Source organism: Phascolarctos cinereus, unplaced genomic scaffold, assembly GCF_003287225.1.
Source record: "Phascolarctos cinereus isolate Bilbo 61053 unplaced genomic scaffold, phaCin_HiC Scaffold_3;HRSCAF=262, whole genome shotgun sequence".
NCBI lineage: Eukaryota > Metazoa > Chordata > Mammalia > Diprotodontia > Phascolarctidae > Phascolarctos > Phascolarctos cinereus.
Window position 1 is genome coordinate 108,698,512 of NW_027555736.1, and position 11,153 is coordinate 108,709,664.

General features: G+C 51.9%; 1 protein-coding gene across 1 annotated transcript; it reads left to right on the top strand.

Moving 5' to 3' along the window:
• Nucleotides 1–1,238: 1,238 nt before the first annotated feature.
• FGF8 (fibroblast growth factor 8) lies at nucleotides 1,239–8,462 on the top strand. The gene is made up of 5 exons (XM_020963165.2): nucleotides 1,239–1,379; nucleotides 1,555–1,591; nucleotides 3,608–3,788; nucleotides 6,323–6,429; nucleotides 7,689–8,462. Exons 1-5 carry the CDS (start codon nucleotides 1,327–1,329, stop codon nucleotides 7,974–7,976), a joined length of 666 nt encoding a protein of 221 aa, XP_020818824.1. The 5' UTR covers nucleotides 1,239–1,326; the 3' UTR covers nucleotides 7,977–8,462.
• Nucleotides 8,463–11,153: the final 2,691 nt, after the last annotated feature.

Below are 11,153 nucleotides of genomic sequence, written 5' to 3' on the forward strand. Positions count from 1 at the left end.
TGACAAACACCCGTAGTGCATTCATACACAATCTTAAATACGGGTGAGGAAACAAAGCACTACTGATCCGATGACCTTGGAAAAGTCTCTTCACATATGAACCTCAGTTTCCCCTCGGTTGTATGCAACAAGTTCTTTAAAGCTCGACAGATAGTCAAGGTAACTTGCCCAAGGTCATATACAGTAGCCGTTAAGTGACAGACTAGAACCCAGGTCTCCTGATATCCAAGGCTCCCTTTGCAACAATGTGGTTTCTCTCTGATAAACAGAATTACAGACACTCAGGGTCTGTGACAGACACAGACACAGCAGGGCACTTAGTAGGCTTTTAAAATGTTTGTTGAACTCAAAGACGCATGGTCATAGCCTAGCAGGCAGCCCTTAAGTTCCGGATAAGTGGGGAAACCACGTCCAGAGACCATTAAGCTATTGCTGTCTGGGTTCTAGAGGCCACGGTCCGCGGGAAGGGTGGAAGATCTCGGAGGCCCCCTTCAGCTTTGGGGTCTCGGACACCAGGGGCCAAGCCAAATTTTCCTGGGCTCTGAAGACCCCCCCTTCTCCCCTTTCAAAGCAAGAACTGGGCAAAGGAGGGGGAAAGGGGGCTGGAGTAGCCAAAGCCTACCCCACTGTACCCGAGACCCCTCGCCCCGCCTCCCACGCCTTCTCCCCCCAGACTCCAGACCCCAATCCCCATCTCTCGCCCCGCCCCCTCCCCTCCCAGGGGCTGCTCAGCAGCCCCGTTCCCAGCCCAGGCTGCGGGTTCCGACCGCTGTGCGCTGTGCGCTCTCCCCTCTTGGCGGGTGCGAGAGCCTGCGGGGGCCCCCCTCCCCTTTCCCCTCCCCCAGTCTTTCCCTCCTTCCCTCCCCTCCCCACCTACCCCCGTCCCCACCCCCCCACCCCCCGCCCCGGCTTCTCCTCTGGTTGAGGATCCTGTGCAGCCTCCTGCCACCCGCTCCACGCATCGCAGCGGGACCTGGCGGGGGTGCCTCACCGAGCCGAGCCGAGCCGCGCCGCGCCGCGCCACGCCGCGTCCGACCCTCGAGCCTTTCCGAGCTGCCTCTTCTCCTTGGCTGCCTCTCCTCGGCCTCCACTTCTCCTCTCTTCTCTCCTGCTCTATCTGCCCTGTCCCCCACTGTCCTGTCCTCCTCTCCCAGCTGGTCGGTCCGTCCCGGACGCGCCGCTGGCCCTCTCGGGCTCCTCTCGGGCAGTCCGCCCCCATCCCGCTACCGCGCCCCCGACGCCGCCCCAGCTCCATCCCAGGGGACTAGGTCTCTGAGCATCTGGGATTTTGCGGGCCCGGCCCGGCCCGGCCCCTCAGCCGTCTTCATGCTCCCGACCCTGCGCGTCATGGGCAGCCCCCGCTCCGTGCTGAGCTGTTTGTAAGTAAAGCCGCCGCCGCCGCCGCTCACTTCCACCAGTCCCCTGCGCCCTAACGGCCGCCCGCCCACTCGCCCCCGGAAAGCCAAATCACTTCCCTCTTTCCTTCCCCCGGCCGCCGCAGCCTCTGCTCACACCCCTCCCTCCCCCCCTTCCTCCCGCTTTTGTCTCCTCCAGGCTGTTGCACTTGTTGGTCCTCTGCCTCCAAGCCCAGGTAAGGAGCCTTTGGCCGCCTGTCGGCTCTGCGCGCGTGGGACTGGCCGGGGATGGAAGGGAGGACGGGAGACTGGGCTAGGGACTGGAGCGGGCTGGAGACAGGACCAGCTCCAGGCGGGCAGGCAGCCGGCAGGACTGAGTTGGGTGAAAGCAGAGCAGTGCAGGGAACACTAGATGGGAAAATAATTAGATGGAGCCAGTTCGAAAAGGTCAGGCAGCGAGCGCACTGGCTCAGCCTCAGTTGGAGAGGAGGCACTGAGGTGGGACAGGATGCTGAGCGGGGGAAGGCAGGCACAGTTAGTCCAGAAATGGCAGTACCCCCAGCCCGGGGTCCAGACAGCCCGCGTCTGAGTTAATGGGGAACTTAAAGATCCTCTAATACAGCCCTCTCATTTTATGGATGGAGAAACAGGCTCAGGAAGAAAAACTTCCCAAGGTCATACAAATCCGTTAATGACAGAAGCTAGAAGTAGAAATCAGTCCCCTTACCTCTCAGCCCAATGCTCTTTCCAGTTCCCCAGGGATGGCCAGAGAGGGGTCAGGACAGGAGGTAAGCCAGGTGGTTGCAAAGGCACCGCAGAAAGGAGAGCAGTGAGTCATGGGGCAGATGTCATATGTGGTAGCTAACGGAGGCATTCTACAGAGGAAAGAGAAGAGAGCAAGGCAGATATTAAGGCCCCAGATGTTGTTCAAAGCTGCCCTGAAGCGCTCTCTCTCTCTCTCTCTCTCTCTCTCTCTCCTCTCTCTCTCTCTCTCTCTCTCTCTGTCCTCTCTCTCTTTCTCTCTCTCTCTCTCGACAGGGTTGGGAAACTGAGAGCTGCCCCAGTTCGTGGTAACAGGTTGGGGTTAGGGGTTTAGCAAACGTCTGGCTCCTGGGACAGACAGATGGGTCAGGAACAAATCCCTGGTGGGTGTGAGGCAGCTAACTTGGTTGCAGAAACAGAGAAATAAGAAGCCCCCAAACTGCCTGGAGCTGGAGAGAAACAAAGAATGCCAGAGGAAAAAGAGAAGAGAAAAGAGTCTAGGAAGGAAAGAAACTGTAGAAACTAGGATTCAGTTCACATTCGGCAAAGAGAAATAGGCATCCTGACAGTGGGTGGGACTTCTCACAGAACTCCTCATAGACCCCTTCACTTTGCCTGGCAAGGGCCCCCTGGGGAAATCCCCCCCTCAACCCTCAGGGTATAAGGAAGGAGCATTCTATGTCATCAAGAAGAAAATACTTGTGAGCACAGGATAGGACCCCCACACCACCCACTGATCTCTCCCCAAACCACAGGTCTTTTTTCCTCTTAGTTGTTTCATAGCCTGAAGCAGGGCCAGGTCAGGTTAAGCCCTCTCTGGTCCTCAACATTTGTTCTAAATACATCTTTATAAATGTCATTGGGTGAGGTGTACATTTAAAAGACTCAGGGGGTCTAAGAGAGAAGTGGGAGAGCTGAGGGCTGACCCAGCTTAGGTCTTGAAACCTTGCCACCTCCTACTAAGAGAGACAGAGGAGGGTGGATAGAGACAAGATGTGTGGGTACTTTCTCCATACACTTGTTCCTTTCTTTCTAACCTGTTCTGAGCTCCCCACATCCTTACTGTAAATATCCCAGTGCACATGATAATGGGTCCAGGGTCCAGAGAATAGTTGAAGCTGCAGCACCCAAATACCTAAGGTGGATGGTCCTGCTCCGAAATTTTCCTGATATATCTTAGGATTAGGCTAAAGTATATCATTACCCCAAAGTGAGACCCTTCTAAAACTCCAGAGTGTAGGCAATGGGGGAAAGTAGTATATCTCAGCATGATATATAGATTGGGGGGGGGCGGCTGGGAGGAGAGGGATGGTGAATTCATATGTGTTTGTAAGTAGGAACAAAAACTCAGCTCTGGGCATCTGTGGTGCCCCACCCCTCTGATTTAGTACCTGGGGGAGTTTCTCAGGTTCAGGGTGGAGAGGGTCACTCAGACCCTTGGGAGGAGTAGCATTATAATGGTGTGTTGTATATTTTTCAATTTCCTAAAGGTAACTGTTCAGTCCCCACCTAATTTTACACAGCATGTGAGGGAGCAGAGCCTGGTGACGGATCAGCTCAGCCGGCGCCTCATTCGGACCTACCAGCTGTACAGCCGCACCAGCGGGAAGCACGTGCAAGTCCTGGCCAACAAACGAATCAATGCAATGGCAGAGGATGGAGACCCCTATGGTAAGGCTGGGGCAGAGACCAACTGCCACTGGGCATCAGAGGTGGGCTATAGGGCACAGAAACTGACAGGCACTGTCGAGACCAGATAGCAAAATACCCACAGGATCCAACCACTTCAGGACAGCACCCAGGAGGAAAAGGAGTCTATTGTGACACCTTCTCCCACTCCTACCCTAGGTGCAGGCATTAGATGGTCTTAATGGGGTGGGTACCATCAGTCTCTGCATGGAAGTCCTTAGAACATTAAGGCTTCCCAGGAGAGAGAGGGGCTCTTCAGAGCTCTGAAGCACTGGGGAGCAAGGTGACTCCAAGATTATAAGGTATCCTTCTTTCCTAGATATAAATGAATTTCCATCCTCCCCCACAGCTCCACTGTAGCTTGAAAATGGAGTCCGGCTGGGGTTTCTCAAGTAGCTTAGGCAAGCAGGCAGGGGATAGAAAAAACTCCACAATAAGGGAAACCCTTGAAAGGGGATATGTCAGACAGGGCCCACAAGAAATCGCCCTGGACTCTCTTCGGAGTAAGGGTGGGAAGGAAGAGAATACTTTGGTTGGGGGGTGGAGGGAATCCTGAGAAGTGTGAAAGTTTAAATACTTTGATCATAAGTGTCAATTACAGAATCACTTGGTCAAAAGGGCCACATTGGGCTTTCAAGGAGGAGCTGGTAAAGGAAGCTCTCTTTTTCAGGGTGAGGTGGGCAAACCGAGGATAGAGGCTATGGTGGCTTATTGATTTCAAAAACATTCAATATTCCTGCCTTGAAGGTGGGGCCATTTGAGAGTCTTCCATGATGTACTGAGAGGGGAAAAAAAGAGAGCCCTTTGGGGCAGTGAGCCAGTGGGCAGGCAAATGTTGTTTCAGGGAGTTATTATTGTGGCTTTTAAAAACCTTTAAATAATGACCAAGTTAAACCAGCATGAGAGGAGAGGGGAAGACTCTGTTAAAATGTAATAAAAAGGTGGAACATTTTAAGGGCTAAGAAGAAAAATGAAGACTGATAGAACACAGAGAAAGGACAAACCATTTTTCAGATGTAAAGTGTGAAAGGAATTGCAAGTCTGTAAAAGTTAAAAAAAAAAAGGCTCTGAAATTGTTCTCCGGGAATCTCTGGAGAGAGCCCTCGTCTGGCAGAGCGATTAAAATCCTTCTGACTTTTGCCTTTTTGAATGTTTCCTGAATACTTTCTCCTCTTCTCAGGCTAGTTTGGGGATCGAGTATGTCTCACTGCATTTTTTCTGCCTCTACGTAGCTGACTTTCCTTCAAAGCTCGAGCAGGAGACATCATTTTCCTGAGATAAATCTGTCACTTAGAGGAAAGAATAGGTTTAAAAATGTTCAGCCTTCTAAAAGCACAATTGCGAAATATGGCTGCTACTGTACCTGACTGGCCAGTGTGAAAACAAGGAGCTGGTCTCTGGCTTCAGGACTAGCCATCGGGGTTAAAGAGTGGTACCCTCTACTCCCATCCACTCCACTCTCTCTTAGTTCTATGAGGAAACAGTTTGTCATGCACATTGTCCATCTTCCACTGAGCCTGCCTCCCTAAGAATGTTTGGAAGTGGGGGCAGGAGTTGGTGAGGTCATAAGAAGAAAGATGCTATTTGGACCTGATGAAACTGATCATTTGAGATCTGGGGCCCTGAGAATCTCCCACAAGGGGAACCTTGAAGAGCAGGACCCAGTAGGGGGCCTTGCCTTTTCATAGGAAGAAGGCATTGACATCCCACTCTGATTCCTCCTCCATCCCCGCCTCCCTGCTTTCCTTTTCCTTCTGAACCAGGATAAGATTCCTGATGGGTTCTGGCCCCAAAAGGAGGGAAACTGGTTGTATGTGAGCAGTGTTTGGGGTGAAGTGACTGTGTAAAGAGCAGAGAGGGCAGAAGGGAGGACAGTGGAGCAGTTTCCCTAGCTGTAAATAAGTACCCCCCCCAGTTGTAAATCAGTTCCTGGGGCTTCAGGAAAGGGCTAGAGGAGGGAGCCAAGGACATCTTTAAAAGCAGCAGTCCCATCTCCAGCTCCGTTCAGGCTGGGAGGTAGATGACATCATTGGCTTCAGCTTCCCTCTTCCCCCAATCCCAGCCATCAAAGTCACCTCTTTCCCTAACCCTCCAGCCTCAACTCTTAATTTTCTAATCTTTCTTCAGCATTCCTCTCTCAATGGAGACTTCTAAAATAGATCCATATAAGCAAAGATTTGAGGTTCCCTATTCAGTGAGGTCAGGTGGTAAGTAGGGAGGAAGCTTATTGAGAAAAAAGTAATAAATTTTCTTGAGGTATTGAGCGCTGGGCCTAGAGACTTGTGTATCTTCACTGGGGAAAGGGAGGGGTATGGCTGCTGTTCTAGTCTGGAGTCCAAGGTGGGAAAGGTCCATGTATCTTTTTTTTTTTTCCAGTCAGTGTTACTGGTTTTCTGTCAGTTTGGGGATGGTAGCTGCTAACACTACCCTTGATCAGGGTAGAGTAGGGCTGCCCATGAGCAAGAAGGGTGAAACTGCTGTGGTCCATCTGATGATCACTCCCTTCTCTCTGGCAGCCAAACTCATAGTAGAGACAGACACCTTTGGAAGCAGAGTACGAGTCCGGGGGGCTGAGACAGGCCTGTACATCTGCATGAACAAGAAGGGAAAGCTGATCGCCAAGGTAAGGTCTTAGGCTGGAGGGGTTGGATCCTAGGCTAACAGGCTAAATCAGATGCCCCCCTCAATACCCATACTATTTGTTCTCTGGACCAAAGACATCTTTGCCACCTTCAGTTTCAGAGTGAGTAGATTGTCACCTCTGGGGTCGGTCCCATGTTTATTGTGTTGGAGTGAAGGGATAAATCAAAGAAAAGAAAAAATAAAGCTCAAGTAGGAAGAAGGAAGGCCTAGTTAGCAAGGGCGGGGGGAGCTGCCGAATTCCATATATCTTCTTAACAAATCACCAAATTGCTTTGCTATTATGTCCAATTCCATGGTACAAGCATTTGCAATGTTCAGCAGCTCTGTGGAACCAGCCCCTCTGCAGAGCTCTGAAATACCCCCATTAGTCACGGCTACTATGCTTCGCCTTGGGCCACCACTGCTTCCTAGGCTGGGGGCTCAGCCCAGCTCCTACTCACTGGCTATTCCCCACCCCCACCCCAACTCACTTCACTCTTCCAGCCTTTGGACTCTGAGGGAGTACTAAGGAACAAAACTTCACTGTAGGTGTGCTTTCTGCTAACATTCGTCTCTAAGGGTTACAAGGGACCTCCTGATAGTCCAGCATAGGCCTTCTTTCCCGCCTTGCGATCGCACAGCTTTCTCATCTTCTCAGATCCCCTTACCTCCCCGTTCACTGGTCTCTTTGGCAGAACAGAGACTGATATGATAGGGAGGAGGGTTGCCCCGTTATGTGGGGCTAGAATCCCCAAACAGCCTCTACAGGTGGAGAAGCCCCACTCACTGGGAATTCTGGGAACTGGCCATTAGCCAGAGAGGATAGACTCAGCAGGCAGGAGGCTCAAGTTGTGTGTGTGTGTGTGTGTGTGTGTGTGTGTGTGTGTGTGTGTGTGTGTATGGTGAGGGTAAGAGGGAGGTTAGAAAGGGTGGCCATAGACAGAGTCCTGCCCCCCCCCCAGGCTCTGCCCTTCTCTCTGCCTTGTCTGGGGGCACAGCCCCCTCTGCCGTGCCATGTGTCACTGCTGCCCAGGGGGGAGGAAGTTGCCGGGTGTGCTATGGGCTGTGAAGGATTAGAGACTGAGTGCCTGGGTGGGTGGGCGGGGCTGCTGCTCCTGCCCACCTCACCATCTGCCAGCGTGCATGCTGGCTGGGCCTGCCCACCTGCCCTCTGCCTTCTGTACTCACCCAGCCCCCAACCTGGCCCATGGAGTCGGAAGCCACTTTACCCCTACTATAATGTCTCTCCCATTCCCACAGAGCAATGGCAAAGGTAAGGACTGCGTCTTCACGGAGATTGTACTGGAGAACAACTACACAGCTCTTCAGAATGCCAAGTATGAAGGCTGGTACATGGCCTTCACCCGAAAAGGTCGGCCCCGGAAGGGCTCCAAGACCAGGCAGCACCAACGAGAGGTCCATTTCATGAAGCGGCTACCCAAAGGTCACCACACCACAGAGCAGAGCCTTCGGTTTGAGTTTCTCAACTATCCCCCCTTCACTCGAAGCCTCCGAGGCCAAAGGACTTGGGCTTCTGAGCCCCGATAGGGCCCCTGACCCCTCCCCAGGACTTTGAGTAGAGACTTTTCTCTTAAGAGGATAACAGAGCAGCTAAACAGAATGGACCTATATGGGGAGGGGGGAGGGGAGTTCCTGGGTTCTAGATGTGGATAATTGTTTGCTGTTGGGTTTTTTTTTTTTAACAAAAAGAAAAAAAGAGGCTTTATTTTTGTATTCCACTTGGCTGTGATTGTCTTCTTCACCCTTCCCCAAAGGTCTCGTTCCTAGGGCCAAACCTGGTGGTGGTAGAGGGCTGTCTTCTTAGGACTCCTTGAGGACCAAGTGTAGGACTTTTCCTAGTCCTGGGGGCTGACGTCACCCCTCTACCCTATCTCCCTCATCCTGGGTCCAAGTTCCGCCCTATCTGACTAAGGTTTGGAAGCTGGTTTCCCAGGACTAGGCAGGGTCGGGGAGAAGAAAGCTATAGCCTGAATCGGTGGTTTGGATGTATGTTGGGAATTGGGGGAATCATGTATCGGCGAATATTAAATGATTGAAATATTTATTTAACATGTCTATTAAAAGTTTGTGTTTGGGCGATGAGGCACCCCATTCTCTGAGGGGAACCAGCCTGTATAGAAAGTGACAATGAAGAAACAGCCAGTCCAACCTTCCAGTCGAAGTTTTCGAATGATCTCTGGGTGGCTTCTCCTTGCTGTCAGACTTCTGCTCCTCCTGGTCCCCAGCCCTCTGTAAGGCTTTGTTGAGCTTCTTTGCACCCAGAGTAGAGGGGACAGTGGCCAGAGGAAACACTTTAAGCTCTTCCAGGCAGCTCTCAGACAAGGATCTCTTAGCACTTAACAGCTATTAATTACTGACACTTCAAAATATCACCTGGGCCAAGGATGATTAGGATGCTCTAAGGCCCCCCCCCCCAACACACACACCAGGCTGGACCAACCCAGTAGGACCCAAGGATCTGGCTGAAATCACCCAACAAGTCTTCATTGAGTGCACGGTCCCTGTGGGCCCTGTCTTGGGATGGGCAAAGTATGGAGCCTGATCGTCCTCCCAATTTCCAACTGTATGGGAAATGAAAGGATAGAGGAGCCGATTTTTTGGGGGAAGGGTTCAGGAATAGGAGCAGGGAGAATGGGTGTAGGGTTAGGACTATGTAAATGTGGATGTTGACAGTTGAGACATGAGATGTGGACCAGGTGTTCACTTTGGGAGATGGAGGTTAGCAAGCTGTGGGCAAGTGGAGCTGAGCTGACTTCTGTCCAGGGGAAAGGGTAGGCCAGCCCTGTCAGTTCTGGATAATGACCATTATTTCATCATGTTGAGTCCGATTTAGAGCAGGAAGGAAACTTAGAGGACCCCCTCATTCTATAGATGAGAAAACTGGCCCAGAGAAATGAAATGACTTGCCCAAGACGAAACAGTCAATAGCAGATCAGGGATTTGAATTCAGAACTTCATATTCCAAATCCAGTGCTCTTCTCACTGCTTTTAACCCTCCCACGGGCGTCTCCAAGAACTATAGTCAGAGCGGGGTGAGGGATGGGGGGAAATTGCTCAGTCTGTCAGCCTGGACCAGCGCAAGAAATGGCCCTTTTCTTTATCTCCAGCATCCTGGGGTACAAGAGCCACATTCACTATGCCTTGTTTATCCAATCCATCTTAAAAATCCATCGTAGAGGGGCAGCTAGGTGGCATAGTGAATAGAGCACTGGGCCTGAAGTCAGATGGACCTGAGTTCAAATTTGGCCTCAGACCAAACACTTGACACTTACTAGCTGTGTGACCCTGGGCAAGTCACTTAACCCCAATTGCCTAAAAAAAAAATCCATCCTAGGGTTAGACCATAGCTGGATTCACACAAGACATTGACTGGCCTTTCCGCATTAGACTTTACTTCTGTGGCATCCTTCTATCCTGGCCAGGCATCTCCAGCTCCCAGGTTTTGCTTCCACAGCATTAAAGAGAATCCTTGGAAAGGGAGGAAGCCTTGGAGACAGAGGGGTTAAGAGTGGCACAGGGAGATGAGAGTAAGGGAGAAGATCTAGGCATATTCCATTGCTCTCTGTCCCTGGGGGAGGGGTGCCTATCTCTAGAGACACAGATATTCCTTCTACTAGGCTCTCTGGGATGGAAGGCAGGGAAGGAGTGAGGGAAGGGGGGGGGAACCTAAATAATTTGAACATTTTTCTTTTAAGTTTCACCCCCCCATCCCATTCCTAAGCTCCTCCCCCACTGTTCCCCTTCTCCCTTCTTCTCCCCCTCCCCCTTTAATTAATTCTGGGTGAGTAGCCTGGCTTTATTGTGCATGGAGCTAGGGGTCTCACTGTGGGAAAAGTCACACCTTCTGAGCAGCTTCTGATGCCATGTAAATGAAGGAAAAGTCCAGGAAATGCTTTCATCTGCCCTGCCCACCGGCCGGCCACTGGGCCAGCCCCCAGCCCATAATGACCCACATTCATCTGTTGGAGAGAGTAATTCCTGGGGGAGGCCTAAGGGTGGGGGCAGGGTTGAGGTGGGGGCAACAGCTTGTAGGGGAAAAGGAATGTGAGCTCCTTAGGTCATGATCCTGGGGCTGGACCCGCCTCAGTACCTAAAGGACTATTAGATGCAGGGTGAAGACCCAAGCCCAGGTCAGCCTCATTTATGGTCCTTGGGGAAAGAGGACTTTTCATAGAAATTCCTACTCCCACTGTGGTTTAACTTTTGGTAGTGCCAGGGAGAAGTAAATCAGGCCAGGACAACTCAGCCCCTTCTCCCTCAGGCCAGAGAAAACCTGGAAAGGGTTCTCTCTGTTGGGGCAAACCTTCCTTCAGGCCGGGCCCCTTTTTGCTCTGTGCCTATGGAGATCAGGAAGTTTAAGTTAACAGCCTGACTCTGAAAGGAGTCCCCAGGGACCCTGGGCTCCCCTTGGAGGGGCACTGGGCTGCCTTCTTCTATGCCTTGCAGCTTCTGTCCACAGGCAGTATACTAGCTTCTTCCCAATGGGAGGAGCTGAAGGGAGATCCCACTTCCAAGGATTAGACCTTTCCCAGGTGAAGGAAGAGGAAGAGCAGGGAGAAAAGTCTCTGCCTCATCACCAGGAGTGGGCCTGCCACGAGTTGCTAGGCCCCTTCCTTCTTTCCTTCCTCTTCCTCTCCTGGTTCATTCTCTGCCACTGGGTAACAGACCCAACTCAGGCACCTGAAGAGAGAGGGCCAGGGCCTT